This window comes from Ictidomys tridecemlineatus, chromosome 8, assembly GCF_052094955.1.
Source record: "Ictidomys tridecemlineatus isolate mIctTri1 chromosome 8, mIctTri1.hap1, whole genome shotgun sequence".
NCBI lineage: Eukaryota > Metazoa > Chordata > Mammalia > Rodentia > Sciuridae > Ictidomys > Ictidomys tridecemlineatus.
Window position 1 is genome coordinate 40,263,145 of NC_135484.1, and position 17,329 is coordinate 40,280,473.

General features: G+C 37.2%; 1 protein-coding gene across 21 annotated transcripts in view; it reads right to left on the reverse strand.

Annotated features, from left to right (window-relative positions):
* The window catches only part of LOC144366055 (heat shock factor protein 2-like), an 85,152-nt gene that overhangs the window by 19,648 nt on the left and 48,175 nt on the right, over positions 1 to 17,329 (reverse strand). For 9 of the 21 annotated variants that reach the window (XR_013424907.1, XR_013424906.1, XM_078019284.1 and 6 more), the window contains 2 exons: positions 7,060 to 7,125; positions 4,579 to 4,831 (listed from right to left, as the gene is read on the reverse strand). The exons of 5 other annotated variants lie outside the window; for them this stretch is intronic. Coding sequence is in view for 1 of the 16 variants with exons in the window: in XM_078019301.1 (XP_077875427.1) it covers positions 7,060 to 7,125 (66 nt within the window). In the remaining 15 variants the exon portion in view is untranslated. The remainder of the gene's footprint in view (positions 1 to 4,578; positions 4,832 to 7,059; positions 7,126 to 17,329) is intronic. 7 more of the 21 variants (XM_078019301.1, XM_078019285.1, XM_078019286.1 and 4 more) reach the window with 2 other exon arrangements.

A 17,329-nucleotide genomic window follows, 5' to 3' on the forward strand; every position in this document is an offset into this window, starting at 1 on the left:
ACACACACACACACACACACACACACACACATAAATAAATAAATAAATAAATAAATAAATAATATGACCCATTCAATAAATGGGCCACGGACCTGAACAGACACTTCTCCCAAGATGATATAAAATTAATCAACAAATAGATGCAAATATGCTCATCATCACTAGCACTTAGAGAAGTGAAAATCAAAACTACACTAAGATTTGAAGTTCAATCTTAAAGGCTGAAAAGGAGCATGTTTCACCTCTCTTTCTCCTTCTACCACCAAATCTTCATAGAAATTAGAAGAGGACATTTGAAAATGCTGAGTGATCCAAAATAAGAATGAGAATTTCAAGGACTGAACACAAAAATAGATTATGAAAGAGTAGATCAAGTTGAAAAGACAAAAGCAAATATAGAACGTGCAAGAAAACACTTCACTTGCAGAAGCTGAGAGGTAACAGGCTGCTTCATGCTTTCAGTATTACAGACCAGGGATCACAGAGCACAGGACAACAATAAGATAGTTATCTGGGGTACCACAGCGTGGGGTATATAGAGCAAAAACATGGGAAACCCTGCAGAATAAAAGGCATAAACTGAACATCCCTCTCTCAGAACCCAAACAAGGAACCACCAACAAGCAGGGAGGGGATAGAGAAGAGCTGTGTAATGCACTTAAGAAGCCTGACTGAGTAGCTATACCGAGAAGTTGTACCATGCACACAAAACTACATATCATGTTCAAACACACAGGCTACAGCCACCAAAATTTACCATGCCCTAGACCACAATGAAAACGCCAGCCAATTCCGAAAAGGTGTTATCACACACGCTGCAATTCCTTGTGCATCTAAAATTAGAAGAATTTTGACTCCTCAAAAAAAAAAAAAAAAAACAATTCCATATACAATGAAATTAGGGCCATAGAAACAATTCCGAATTATTGTTAGATTAAAGCAAAAATCAAGATGGGATTAAATTAAAATACTATAACAGTCATCTGGTGAGTATGGCAGAAGCAACAGGGATTTAGATATATGTATTTGAAAAGAGATTGAAATCAAACGGCATATGCTTTTAACATAAAAACATAATACCTGGATACTGGATAAAATAATGTAAATGTTAAGGCAAAATTTAGAAAAAACAAAGGAAAAGCTGATGTGTGTAGCTACTGGGTGTTTTGTCTTCCCATTTTCATCTTGGTAAATTAAGATAAAAGATAAACAAAAGTTTCTAGCTTAAGTTAGGCAAAATGAGACAGCAGACAAAAGTAGAATATATAGCTAATATTTCTCTGATACCTGTAGTTTCTAAAACCACTAAGAGGATTTTTATTAAAATTAATTTCATTAATATTTTTATTATATAGTTAATATTCAATGACTTAATCTATATTAAATGTTATTTAAATTGACTTTGTTAAATTGTATTAATTTAAATGAAATTTAATGAATTTTTAGTATACTGATTTTAAGTCCTCTAGTTATAAACCAATGAGTGGGATAGCTGGGTCAAAGGGTGCTTCCGATCCCAGTTTTCCGAGGAATTTTCATACTGCTTTTCAGACTGGCTGCATCAATTTGCAGTGCCACCAGCAATGTATACGTGTACCTTTCCCCCCCTCATCCTCGCCAACACTTATTGTTGCTGATATTCTTGATGATTGCCATTCTGACTGAAGTGAGATGAAATCTTAAGAGTAGTTTTGATTTGCATTTCTCTCATTACTAGTGAAGTTGAACATTTTTTTCATGTATTTATTGATTGATTGTATTGCTTCTTCTGTGAAGTGTCTGTTCAATACCTTGCCCTTTACATTGAAAAATATATATATTGTGTATTGCTGGCAAAAATAGAGTATCATTGAATAGTTCCAAAGTTTAGAGACTTCTAAAAAAGTGGCTTTTATAGACTTTCATGAGTTGAAAACTAGTTGTATTTCTAATAGGGTAGAGCTCAGTAATCACTATGTTGCCATCAAGAAAGCCCTGCAGATGTTTGCCTAGTGGAATGAAAAAAAAAAAAAAAAAAAAAAAAAAAACCAGAATTGAGAACATCATCCAGGCAAATCAGTAGGCAACTGATTCTAGTTCGAGGTAGACAATTAATCTGTTGAAGAATCTACTTTCACAGTTTGTATATAACATTTATGGACTATTTTACATTCTATTTTAAAAATATTGATTATTTAGCCTTTAGTGGACACAACATCTTTATTTTATTTATTTTTTTAGGTAGTGCTGAGGATCAAACCCCATGCCTCACGCATGCTAGGTGAAGGAGCTACTACTTGAGCCACATCCCCAACACTCTCTTAAATTCTTATTTTCACCTTGCTTCTTTATGATAATGAGAATTCAAATTTATGGGTAATATATCATTCACTGAACAACTTGTCAGTCCAAATCAATCCTTCTACTACTGTATTGTCACTGGAGTGTTATGTTAATCTTCCTACAAACGTGTGCGGAACATTTCATTGATTATGCCAATTCTTAAAAATACAAATGTGCCGAGCCCTAATATCCAGAGTATACAAACAACTCAAAAATTAAACATTAAGAAAGCAAACAACCCAATCAACAAATGGGCCAAGGACCTGAACAGACACTTCTCAGAGAAGGATATACAGTTAATCAAAAAATACACGGAAAAAATGCTCACCATCTCTAGCAATCAGAGAAATGCAAATTAAAACCACTCTAAGACACCAAATCAGTCCAGTAAGAATGGCAGCCATTAGGAAGTCAAACAACAACAAGTGCTGGCAAGGATGTGGGGGAAAAGGTACACTTGTACATTGCTGGTGCGACTGCAAATTGGTGCAGCCAATTTGGAAAGCATTATGGAGATTCCTGGGAAAGCTGGGAATGGAACCACCATTCGACCCAGCTATTCCCCTTCTCGGACTATTCCCAAAGACCTAAAAAGAGCATACTATAGGGATACAGCTACATCAAGGCTCATAGCAGCACAATTCACAATAGCTAGAATGTGGAACCAACCTAGATGCCAGTCAACAGATGAATGGATGAAAAAAATGTGGCATTTGTACACAGTGGAATATTACTCAGCACTAAAAAATAACAAAACCACGGCATTTGCAGGGAAATGGATGGCATTAGAGGAGATTATGCTAAGTGAAGTTAGCCAATCCCTAGAAAAGAAATGCTGAATGTCTTCTTTCATATAAGGAGGGGGACTCAAAACAGAGCAGGCTGGAAGAGCATGAAAAGAAGATTACCAATTACAAGGGACAAGAGGTGGGAGGGAATGGGAGAGAGAAGGGGAAATTTCATGGAAATGGAAGGATACCCTCATTGTTATACAAAATTACATATAAGAGGATGTGAGGGGAAAGGGGAAAAAAGGAGAGAAATGAATTACAGTAGCTGGGGTAGAGAGAGATTATGGGAGGGGAGGGGACAGAAGGGGGGATAGGGAGGGAATAGAAAAGGCAGCAGAATATAACAGACACTAGTGTGGCAGTATGTATCAACTTGGACGTATAACCAATGTGATCCTGCAAACTGTACACGTGGTAAAAGTAAGAATTCATACCCCACTTGAATCAAATGTATGAAATATGATATGTCAAGATCGTTGTAATGTTTTGAGCAACCAATAAACATTTAAAAAAAGAAACAAGAAGAGACGAGGCCCATATTGAAGAGATTTAAAAATTCTACTGAAATCTATAAGAAAATGTTTGAATGAATTATGAGGTATTAAAAGAAGTACCAACTTAATGTCTTGCATAGAATTTATCACCCTATGTTTATAGACTCAAAAAGCTTTCATTACTTTAACCTTCAACTGTGTTTTAACAAAGCCACATTATTCAGGGCTCTCTACTTCTGGCTTATTCTTTCTTACTCAGTCTTTTGCCCCATATGAGATCCTCACCACCACAGTCGTCAATGGCTGGCCTTGCATTATAATTCAAGGATCACTCTATGGAACATCTTCTCCACTGATTGACTGTATTCAATTGCACTTCACAGCAGGAAATGTATATAACACAGCTTTATGTTGTTCACAATATCTATCACAATACCTTGTGCTTTTGGGGCACTGAATATATGTATAAGGATACCCTTATGATTATTGGATGCTTTCTGTCACATGTGCTCGCGAATGAGCCGGGGTTTTCCCTCCATATCCCCCATAGCTTCCAGGAACATTCCAAACATATTTGGAAGAAGAGAAATGCTTTCATTTGGATGGTCAGTTTCGAATACAGTAGGTAGGTTTCTCTCTCAGATAGAAATATAAAATGACAAACAGCTGTGGTCAGAGCGAACCATGCCAGAAGACTGAATCTGAGTGATCAGAAATGCCTTTCAGCAGGAGGAGCAACCACCACTGGAACCACATTCAAGCCAAATGTGATAGGTCTTACACTGAAAAAGGATCATTATTTGTGATTGAAAACAATAAACAAACACAGAACACCTAAAGAGAAGGAGGCACCCTGCTATAATTTGGATCTGGAATGTTGCCCAAAGGTCATGTGTTGAAAGCTTGGACCCCAATCTACCAGCATTCAGAACGGACTCTACAGAAAGGTGAATTGAATCCTGAGCTCTAACCTCATCTGTGGATCAATCCACTGATGGGTTCATGATTGGACAGGACTATTGGGAGTTGGTCAAAACTGTGGGGGCGGTAGGGCCTAGTTGGAGGGTAGGCCATTCGAGTTGATTCCCTGGACGGGTACATCATATTCCTCAGTCCTCTCTTCCCCTCACCATTTCCCTGATCTCCATGAGTTGAGAAGCTCTGTTTTGAAGCCAGGCTCTCTGCCATGGTAATCTGCCTCACTTCAGGCCACAGCAATGGAGCCTGAAATTGAACCAAAATAAATATTTACTCATTTAATTTTCTCAGGTATGTTGTCAAAGTGATGAAAAAGTCTTCTCACACACACACACACACACACACACACACACACACACACACTCAAACACACACACACACACACACAGGAGGAATGGTCTAAAGGGAGAAAAGGACACTTGGTATTGTTGACGCCTTCTTCAACAGTAGACACAGCTGGGGTACAGCGTGGATTCTCACTTCAGCAGATGCTAAAAGGGGCTTAAATTTTTATATTAGTCTTTTATGAGGAGAGACTGACTAACACAGGCCTGACTTCTCTCTCAGATTTGGAGATGAATAAGAAGGACCAAGAAGATTTCCTTTTCTAGCCCAGGACACAAATGCAGTCACTAGTTTCTGATAGCAATCGGAGTAATTATGTCTACTTGCTCTATCTTGAAGGCAAGAGACATTATGAGGTGATTCATATAATCCTTAGGATCTACTTAACCATTAATTTTCCAAAAATTCTTCCTTTTTTAAAATTTTATTTCTGCCACCTTGAGGTTTTGTTTCCTGAACAGACATAGAGAAAGAACAGCTCAAGGAAAAGAGTCTCCTGAAAATGGGCTCTGGGAAGAGAGTAATGGGAGCAAACCCAAACCCCTTCTAAAGGGTAATAAGGAAAATGATCCTAAACAAAACAAAAAGCAAATAGGAACAAAGTGGCAGCAGGCTCTGTTTGTTGGCCACTTTCTCTGCACCAGCCATCAGGTGAGAACTACACACTATGTTGTCATTTACTGTTCAACTCATGCTTGTGAGAGAGGTCTTATAAATGCGCTCTGTCAGTTTAGCTCCAAAATTGCTCTGGTCCCAATGGGTATGTCTGTTACAGCCCACGTGCTTCATCTCTTTGCTTTGTCCCCAACTCTACAAAACTGCCTCCTCATTAACTTGTTGGAATTTAAACACCTTGGAAAGCAGGGCCTTATCTTAACTCCTTCTGATCCTCAGAGGTATGGGAATTACATTTAGGATTGTTACTCCATAGTAGAAAATTTCTCAACTTTTTATTTCACTCTGGACTCTTGAAACCTGGATTATATTTGGCACTGATAAACAACAATAGGTTAAGTGGACATCAACCCATTGGCTCTAAAACAAATTTTCTTAAGTGAAATTTAAGCGGAATTTTTGAGCACTTAAATAAACTTCAATCAGAATTAACAAGGACCAAATAATGTTCAACTGAACTCGAAAATGTATAGATTAACAGCAAAAATTTACTTTTGGAAAGGGTAAAGATGGTTCTTTAGTGAAATCTAATCCATATTATAATTTGAATTCTGAGACTGATTAAGACTTTGTGATGGTTAATTGTATATGTTAACTCGCCTGGGCTACGATGCCCAGATGCTTGGCCAACTTTTATTCTGGGTGTGTCTGTGCTGGTGTTATGGGGTGACATTTACTTTTGAATCGGGGACTTTTAGTTAAATAGATTCCATTCTCTAATGTGGAGCGAGACCTCACCTCGTCAACTGAATGCAACTGAATGGGACAAAAAGCCCACCTCTCCCAGACAAGAGGGAACTGTCCAGTGAACTACCTTTGGATTTCATCTACAACATTGATTCTTCCTGGCTCCACAGCACACTGCCTTGGGACTCAAACTAGGACACTTTCCTGGATCTCTAGCTCCTCCCAGCCACCCCTGCCCAATCCCGTGAGCCAATAGCTGACAGGCAAGTGCAGGGAAGAAGCAGAGGCCCTGCAGGGGGGTGAGTGTGCTACTGGCTGCAGGTCCCTGGTCAAAGCGCAGGACAGGCTTCTGAGTTTACAGGCAGGGAGGGATGATTGGTGGTTGGTGGAGCCCCAGGAACCCCGCGCTCTGAGGAATTCTGAGCGCTTGGGTCATAATTGACCCCGGCAACGGCGGAGGACGTTCGGGGCAGAGAAGTGGATGGTGATGGACGCGCTTCTCAGAGCTGGTCCGATGGCTCGCTGAAGTGGCCACGATGTCGGCCTGGTTTGGAGGCCTGGGCTCAGGCTTGGGCCACTTCTTGGCTCAGGTGGGGAGCAGCTTGGCTTTCCTCACCGGCCATAGCTCCACCCTCACCAGGGACATGCTTCTGGATGACTTAGGAGGCCCAGAAGCAGCTTTACATCATTGTCGGAGAAAGGAAATGGAAACTACTGATTCCACACTAAGATGTGAGAATGAAAGACCGAAAAAGTATTGTACTGACCTGGAAGAAAAGCATGAAGCGCCAGAGCTACACAGAAACCATCAGTCTGTAAGTTGCCAAGATCAACTGCAACAGAAAGAGGTAGAGATCAGCCATCTTAAAGCAGGACAGACTGTACTGCAAGATCAAATGTTCCAACTACGGGCAGCTGCTCAATCAGTACGCTCGGGAGCTTGTGGTGTGCCAACAACAACCGCACCGGCTCCGTTCAGTTCCCTGATCGGTAGTCATTCTTCAGCCTTTCGTGATGATGACACGGACTTTAGTGACATAATTGTATCACAACAAGAAACAAACAGATTATCAACTGAAGTTGCAAAACATGAATCTGAAGTTGGCCACTCGAGGCAGATTGCTGAGGCTCAGGGAACACACCATTCTGACTCGAGTGAAATCTGCAAAGTACTAAATACTATCAAGACTCTTCAACCAAACCACAGTCCAGACATAGATGATCATCAGCATGAAATTTCAGTTTGGGAGCAGAGTTCTACTGTGGCAGAAAAGGGAAGAACCCTTCCTCAGCATTCAGCAGTGGAAGAAGTGTTCAGGCTTCAACGAGCCCTGGCTGATGCGGAGAAGGAAATCGTGAGACTAAATGGTTTAAACCAGGATAACCGCCTTGCTGAAGACAATCTGAAACTTAAAATGCATGTTGAAGCTTTAGAAAAAGAGAAGTCATCATTGAGTCAAGAAAAAGAGGAACTTCAGATGTCACTGTCAAAATTGAGCTGTGACTATCAAGTCATGAAAAGCAGAGCTTCAACAGACGTGAATTTGAATGTACAATTACTAGACTTAAAACTTCACTTGAAGGCAAAGGAGGAAGAACTGAATCAGACTATCCAGGAGAAGAAAATGCTGATAGCTGAGTTAGAAGAACTGGATCATCAGAATCAGGAAGCTACAAAGCACATGATTTTGATACAAGATGAGCTATCCAAACAACAAAATGAAGGAGACCTTGTCATCAAGAAGTTGGAACAAGATCTAGATGACGAAAAAAAGAGAGTTCGTCAACTTGAGGATGAGCAAATGAACATATCCCAAGAGTTGCATGTGCAGAAGGAGAAGTTAACTGAGAATGCGCAGAGCCTCAGTGATTTGCATTTAACTAAGCAGAAGCTTGAAGGTAAAGTAGAAGATTTAGTAGATCAGCTAAATCAGTCACAAAAAAATAGTTTAAACCTCCAGCAGGAAAACCTGGGGCTTAAGGATCACATTAGACAACTTGAAGAGGAGCTGTCTGGATTTAAGAGTAAGTATCCAACTTCTCTGAACGAAGACTCGAACAGTCACTGGAAGGATGACATGCTTAAAGAACGAGAAGCTGAAGTGAGCAACCTAAGGCAAAATCTTTCTCAAGAGGAACAGCTCAATGAAAACTTAAGGAAAGTTGCTGTTGAACTCAAGACGGAAAATGAAATGTTGATTTTAGCACGTGACGATGTAAGGCGTAAGTTGGAAGAATCTATTGCTGCTTACAATCAAATCTCTCAAGAAAGAGACACTATCACGGAGACTCTCCAAAGAGACAAAGAAGAGACTGAAGCCAAACTGCACCAGGCAGAAAAAAGACTGTTGGAAGAAGCAAATAATCACAGGCAGACTATTGAGGAACTCTCCAATGCACACAATTTGAAGACCTCTTACTTAAAGCTGAAACACGAATGTGCACTTCAACTCAATCAAGAGAAGGACTTTGAAATAGCAGGACTCAAAAAGAATATTGAGCAAATGACTGCTGATGAAAAAGAAACTGAGGAAATTTTGGCATCTTACATAGAAGAAGAGGAGCGATTGACACAAGTCATAAATGAGAAAGAAGTTTTTATTGAAAAACTCGAAGAAAAAAGTTCACAACTACAAAAGGATTTAGATAAGTGTTCTCAGGCCTTAAGAGAAAATGAAACTTTAAGGCAATCCGTTGAAAGAAAGGACAGAAGTCTTACCTTCGTGAAAGCAGAAAACAACTATCTGCGAGTAGAACTGGAAATACTTAGGGAACAGCACAATCAAGCTGTACCAGTGGCTGAGCCTGAAGCTCTTGATGCTATCACAGAACTAGAATTGGAGGTATCTCAACTGAATATAGTCAAAAATCATCTGGAAGATGAAATTCAAGACCATCTGAACATAATTGAAAATCAAAACCAGCGTAAAATGCAACTACTTCAGTCTTTACGGGAGCAGGAGGAGGAAATGGATGAATTTAAGTACCAATATGAGCAGATGAATGCTGCGCATAGCCAGTTAATTTTAGAAAGAGAGGAGGAAATTAAGAACTTGCAGAAAACTATTGAAGAACTAAAAGCCCAGTTGCCTGGAGAGAGGGGAGATGCTCAAACATTGAATTCTGATATTTTTCAAGAGACCAAAGTAAAAATCCTAAGAGAAAACGAGGTTCAACACTTACGGGACCATGTGTTTGTAGACAAAAAGAGAAAGCAAAACAGCTGGTATATGTAAGTGGATAGCTACTGGGTATTTTATTTTATTTCTTTAGTTGTTGTTGTTGTTGTGATTTTTTGCTATAGTACTTTTAAAAAAATTTGTTTTGTTTTTTGTAGCACTTTTTGTTTATAGAATTTTGTTCCAATGTAGCAGATAATCATCACCAGTTATCAATTCTGATGTACTTTAGCGAGCAACTGTACAGAGCAGCCTTCTTGAACCACTAGTTCCAACCTCACTTAATGGCATTAAGATAAAAACGATACATGTAATTACAGGAAACAAGAAAAACCCAACCCATAAGAAGGATGTCTCCGATTTAGAGTACATGAAAACCAAATATAGTGTTGCAAAACGTTGAGAATATTTAGTTTATCCAAGATAACATTGTACAACTACCAAGAGAAAATTCCAATGGGGAGGACCTAAACAGGAAGCTTAGTGGATAAATTCTAAGATGCCTTGAATCCAAATTCTATGACCCCTATCCATTTTGCCGATTTCCATTTCTCTACGAAAGTCACTTCACATTAATTCAGTTTTCCAGATGATAAATATGTCCAGAAGGAAGAGTATTTCTATGAGTCAACCCCAAAGTGGGATCACGTGATCCATTGCCAATGGAAAAGTTAGTTAGTAGGAATGTATCATTAAATATCTGGACTGCTTATCTACATACTATTGGGGGCTCTACAATAATTCTTATAAACACATTTTATAAAACATTGGATCAAAACAAGTTGGGGAGAGAAATAAGCTAACAACAGTTTTTGAAAGATGAAAAGCTTTAAAATAGGAGTAGTTACAACCTTTTGATAAATTAAGGTAAAAGATGAATCAAAAGTTTCTAGCTTAAGTAGGTGAAATCAGAGAAGAGAAAAAGCAGATTGCATAGCACATACTTCTCCGACACCTGTAGTTTCTAAAACCATTCAGAACCTTTTTATTAAAATTAATTTAAACAAAATTTAATATATTTTAAAATATAAATTATACTATCATTTAATATAAATTAATCTAATTTAAATTAATCTTAGTAGTATTATTTAAATTTCTTAATACTATGGTTTGATCTAAATTTATTTTATTAATTGATATTGTTTATATTAAATTCTAAATATTAAATTTATTTATAATTTAATATAAATTCCATTTATATTAAATTATAGTATGATTTATATTTAAAAATTCATTAAATTTTATTTAAATTAATACAATTTAACAAAGTAAATTTAACATAATATAGATTGAATTATTTAATATTGACTATATAACTTAATATAAATGTCAATAAAGTTAATTTTAATAAAAATGCTCTTAGTTGTTTTGGAAATTACAGGTGGCAGTGAAGTATTAGCAATATTATCTTCTTTTTTCTCCTCTTTGATTTTACCTAACTTAAGCTAGAACCTTTTGGTTTATCTTTTGTTTTACTTTACAAAAATTAAAAAAAAAAAAAAAAAAAAAAAAGGAAGAAAAACACCTAGTAGCTACACACATATCAGCTTTTCCTTTCTTATTTCTAAATTTCACCTTAACATTTACATTATTTTACCAAAATCAAGATGCCACCAGTTGTTAGGCATGAACAAAATCACTGAAACAACAACTGGAGGACGCATCCCAAAGTCACATTGGCTAAGTATTCAAAACATATAAATGTCTGAGAACTGATGAGCTCTGATAGTAAAGTTTCCAACCTATGAAAAGTTTCCAAATGCTATGGAAAATGATGACATTTCTCTTTTTGTGTTTTTAAGCTGAGAACCTAAGGTATGTTATCAGAAATTGTATGGAACTCAAGTCTTTAAATTTCTTATTTTTCCTGTACTGTAGACAAAGAGACTCACAATTCCTTGAGCTCTACTAGCATTTTAGTGACAGGAAAAAATTCAATGATGCATAGTTCTTTATCTGCATTCAATGTCTATCAATCTTACATACTTTGGGAAGGGTCACAAGCCACAGCCCTTATGCCTTCTGCTCTATTTCAAAGCTTCCAGCGTCAGTTGCAACGATTCTAGGAAACACTGGGAATACTCTATGGTACAAAATGCACAATTACTTTTATTTGAAAGCATCTCTAAGACATGAGTCATTAGGTGACTTTCTTGTTCTAAGTAAATTTACTGAATTATTATTAAGTGATAACATAGTAAGCCAAAATGAAAAATGAAAGCATATGCTTCAAATCAGAGCAAGGAAGAAATAAGAAGGTATGATGTGTGGTAAAAATACACGAACATGCAAATATTATCCAGCCTTCTTACGTCAAATTTCCTCTTTTTGATTTATTCATTTTTTGGAGGTTACACTCTTGCATGATATGCATGGAACAACTTTTGGGGGGATACAATCAGAAATGCAGCACTAAAATCTGCCTTCCTGTAACATCACACGGCTTACTCCTGAGAAGAATATCAAACTATATATTTGGTTTCGACTTGCCAAATTACTTGGAATCTTATTCCAGTAGACTTCACATGGTTGGGAAAAGCAGAGTTCAGATTTGTCATGAGAGATTTTTATATATTCTGCTCACTCCATCGTGTCTAGGTGAGCCTTTGGGTTTCAATGCCTGAAAACACACTTCTTATATTTCAGAATTAAAGAGCTCTTGGAAACGGCGACCTCACTGCATTCTTGAGAAAAATATGTTATACAGGTACTCAGAAAAATCACAAAGATTAATATAGATTCAAGATTTTTTTTTTTTTTTAAGACAAGGGGTTTAATGGAGAAAACAGCAAGATAGCCTTAGAAATTTCATACTCCCTGCATTCTTAGGAAAAGCTTCTATATTGTAAAGAATAACACCAAACAGGAAAGTTCCTAAGAAAATATTGTGCTTTCAGTTTCCTTGTCTCATAAATTTTATTAAAGTTTCATTAAAGACCCTGTATTTGCTAGCCTTTTTATTAAATACTTTTTTGAGATATTCTATTAATGTCTATGACTGGATTTTATTTGGTCTCACATTAATGTCGCTCCCTGTGACAAAGGGTACATGGGAGGCAGGCAGGATCAGCCTGTCCTCTCCGAGGCACCAGCTGTCCGAACCAGGCTCTGACAGAGGTAGTGAAGGGCACTAGCGTCTCCTGGACTGAGCGAGAGGGTAAGTATCTGAGTAATATTAATTGTGTATAAATGCCACATTTTTTATGCATTCATCTACTAAGTTGTTTCCACAATTTAGCTAATGTGAATTTTGCTGCTATAAACATTGATGTGGCTGTGTCCCTGTAGTTTGCAGTTTTTAAGTCCTTTGGGTATAGACCAAAAAGAGGGATAGCTAGGTCAAATGGTGGTTCTACTCCCAAATTTCCAGGGAATCTCCAAACTGCTTTCCATATTGGCTGCACCAATCTACAGTCCCACCGACAGTGTAGGGGTGTACATGTTTCCTGAAATCCTCACCAACACTTATTGTTGTTGTCTTCATAATAGTTGCCATTTTCAAAAATCGCTGACATTCTAACTGGAGGGAGGTGCAATTAAATCCCTATCTCTCACCATGCACAAAACTCCACTCAAATGAATCAAGGACCTAGGAATAAAACCAGAGACCTTGCATGTAACAGAAGAAAAAGTAGGCCCTAATTCCAATCATATGGGATTAGTCCCAAAATTCCTTAATCAGACTCCTATAGCACAAGAATTAAAATCCAGTATCAATAAATGAGATAGATGCAAACTAAAAAAGTTTCTTCTCCACAAAACAAACAATCTGGGAGGTGAATAGAGATCCTACATCTTGGGAGAAAAGTTTTGCCCCATCACACATCAGATAGAGCACTAATCTCTAGGGTATAGAAAGAACTCACAAATCTAAATAGACACACACACACACACACACACACACACACACACATAAATAAATAAATAAATAAATAAATAAATAATATGACCCATTCAATAAATGGGCCACGGACCTGAACAGACACTTCTCCCAAGATGATATAAAATTAATCAACAAATAGATGCAAATATGCTCATCATCACTAGCACTTAGAGAAGTGAAAATCAAAACTACACTAAGATTTGAAGTTCAATCTTAAAGGCTGAAAAGGAGCATGTTTCACCTCTCTTTCTCCTTCTACCACCAAATCTTCATAGAAATTAGAAGAGGACATTTGAAAATGCTGAGTGATCCAAAATAAGAATGAGAATTTCAAGGACTGAACACAAAAATAGATTATGAAAGAGTAGATCAAGTTGAAAAGACAAAAGCAAATATAGAACGTGCAAGAAAACACTTCACTTGCAGAAGCTGAGAGGTAACAGGCTGCTTCATGCTTTCAGTATTACAGACCAGGGATCACAGAGCACAGGACAACAATAAGATAGTTATCTGGGGTACCACAGCGTGGGGTATATAGAGCAAAAACATGGGAAACCCTGCAGAATAAAAGGCATAAACTGAACATCCCTCTCTCAGAACCCAAACAAGGAACCACCAACAAGCAGGGAGGGGATAGAGAAGAGCTGTGTAATGCACTTAAGAAGCCTGACTGAGTAGCTATACCGAGAAGTTGTACCATGCACACAAAACTACATATCATGTTCAAACACACAGGCTACAGCCACCAAAATTTACCATGCCCTAGACCACAATGAAAACGCCAGCCAATTCCGAAAAGGTGTTATCACACACGCTGCAATTCCTTGTGCATCTAAAATTAGAAGAATTTTGACTCCTCAAAAAAAAAAAAAAAAAACAATTCCATATACAATGAAATTAGGGCCATAGAAACAATTCCGAATTATTGTTAGATTAAAGCAAAAATCAAGATGGGATTAAATTAAAATACTATAACAGTCATCTGGTGAGTATGGCAGAAGCAACAGGGATTTAGATATATGTATTTGAAAAGAGATTGAAATCAAACGGCATATGCTTTTAACATAAAAACATAATACCTGGATACTGGATAAAATAATGTAAATGTTAAGGCAAAATTTAGAAAAAACAAAGGAAAAGCTGATGTGTGTAGCTACTGGGTGTTTTGTCTTCCCATTTTCATCTTGGTAAATTAAGATAAAAGATAAACAAAAGTTTCTAGCTTAAGTTAGGCAAAATGAGACAGCAGACAAAAGTAGAATATATAGCTAATATTTCTCTGATACCTGTAGTTTCTAAAACCACTAAGAGGATTTTTATTAAAATTAATTTCATTAATATTTTTATTATATAGTTAATATTCAATGACTTAATCTATATTAAATGTTATTTAAATTGACTTTGTTAAATTGTATTAATTTAAATGAAATTTAATGAATTTTTAGTATACTGATTTTAAGTCCTCTAGTTATAAACCAATGAGTGGGATAGCTGGGTCAAAGGGTGCTTCCGATCCCAGTTTTCCGAGGAATTTTCATACTGCTTTTCAGACTGGCTGCATCAATTTGCAGTGCCACCAGCAATGTATACGTGTACCTTTCCCCCCCTCATCCTCGCCAACACTTATTGTTGCTGATATTCTTGATGATTGCCATTCTGACTGAAGTGAGATGAAATCTTAAGAGTAGTTTTGATTTGCATTTCTCTCATTACTAGTGAAGTTGAACATTTTTTTCATGTATTTATTGATTGATTGTATTGCTTCTTCTGTGAAGTGTCTGTTCAATACCTTGCCCTTTACATTGAAAAATATATATATTGTGTATTGCTGGCAAAAATAGAGTATCATTGAATAGTTCCAAAGTTTAGAGACTTCTAAAAAAGTGGCTTTTATAGACTTTCATGAGTTGAAAACTAGTTGTATTTCTAATAGGGTAGAGCTCAGTAATCACTATGTTGCCATCAAGAAAGCCCTGCAGATGTTTGCCTAGTGGAATGAAAAAAAAAAAAAAAAAAAAAAAAAAAAACCAGAATTGAGAACATCATCCAGGCAAATCAGTAGGCAACTGATTCTAGTTCGAGGTAGACAATTAATCTGTTGAAGAATCTACTTTCACAGTTTGTATATAACATTTATGGACTATTTTACATTCTATTTTAAAAATATTGATTATTTAGCCTTTAGTGGACACAACATCTTTATTTTATTTATTTTTTTAGGTAGTGCTGAGGATCAAACCCCATGCCTCACGCATGCTAGGTGAAGGAGCTACTACTTGAGCCACATCCCCAACACTCTCTTAAATTCTTATTTTCACCTTGCTTCTTTATGATAATGAGAATTCAAATTTATGGGTAATATATCATTCACTGAACAACTTGTCAGTCCAAATCAATCCTTCTACTACTGTATTGTCACTGGAGTGTTATGTTAATCTTCCTACAAACGTGTGCGGAACATTTCATTGATTATGCCAATTCTTAAAAATACAAATGTGCCGAGCCCTAATATCCAGAGTATACAAACAACTCAAAAATTAAACATTAAGAAAGCAAACAACCCAATCAACAAATGGGCCAAGGACCTGAACAGACACTTCTCAGAGAAGGATATACAGTTAATCAAAAAATACACGGAAAAAATGCTCACCATCTCTAGCAATCAGAGAAATGCAAATTAAAACCACTCTAAGACACCAAATCAGTCCAGTAAGAATGGCAGCCATTAGGAAGTCAAACAACAACAAGTGCTGGCAAGGATGTGGGGGAAAAGGTACACTTGTACATTGCTGGTGCGACTGCAAATTGGTGCAGCCAATTTGGAAAGCATTATGGAGATTCCTGGGAAAGCTGGGAATGGAACCACCATTCGACCCAGCTATTCCCCTTCTCGGACTATTCCCAAAGACCTAAAAAGAGCATACTATAGGGATACAGCTACATCAAGGCTCATAGCAGCACAATTCACAATAGCTAGAATGTGGAACCAACCTAGATGCCAGTCAACAGATGAATGGATGAAAAAAATGTGGCATTTGTACACAGTGGAATATTACTCAGCACTAAAAAATAACAAAACCACGGCATTTGCAGGGAAATGGATGGCATTAGAGGAGATTATGCTAAGTGAAGTTAGCCAATCCCTAGAAAAGAAATGCTGAATGTCTTCTTTCATATAAGGAGGGGGACTCAAAACAGAGCAGGCTGGAAGAGCATGAAAAGAAGATTACCAATTACAAGGGACAAGAGGTGGGAGGGAATGGGAGAGAGAAGGGGAAATTTCATGGAAATGGAAGGATACCCTCATTGTTATACAAAATTACATATAAGAGGATGTGAGGGGAAAGGGGAAAAAAGGAGAGAAATGAATTACAGTAGCTGGGGTAGAGAGAGATTATGGGAGGGGAGGGGACAGAAGGGGGGATAGGGAGGGAATAGAAAAGGCAGCAGAATATAACAGACACTAGTGTGGCAGTATGTATCAACTTGGACGTATAACCAATGTGATCCTGCAAACTGTACACGTGGTAAAAGTAAGAATTCATACCCCACTTGAATCAAATGTATGAAATATGATATGTCAAGATCGTTGTAATGTTTTGAGCAACCAATAAACATTTAAAAAAAGAAACAAGAAGAGACGAGGCCCATATTGAAGAGATTTAAAAATTCTACTGAAATCTATAAGAAAATGTTTGAATGAATTATGAGGTATTAAAAGAAGTACCAACTTAATGTCTTGCATAGAATTTATCACCCTATGTTTATAGACTCAAAAAGCTTTCATTACTTTAACCTTCAACTGTGTTTTAACAAAGCCACATTATTCAGGGCTCTCTACTTCTGGCTTATTCTTTCTTACTCAGTCTTTTGCCCCATATGAGATCCTCACCACCACAGTCGTCAATGGCTGGCCTTGCATTATAATTCAAGGATCACTCTATGGAACATCTTCTCCACTGATTGACTGTATTC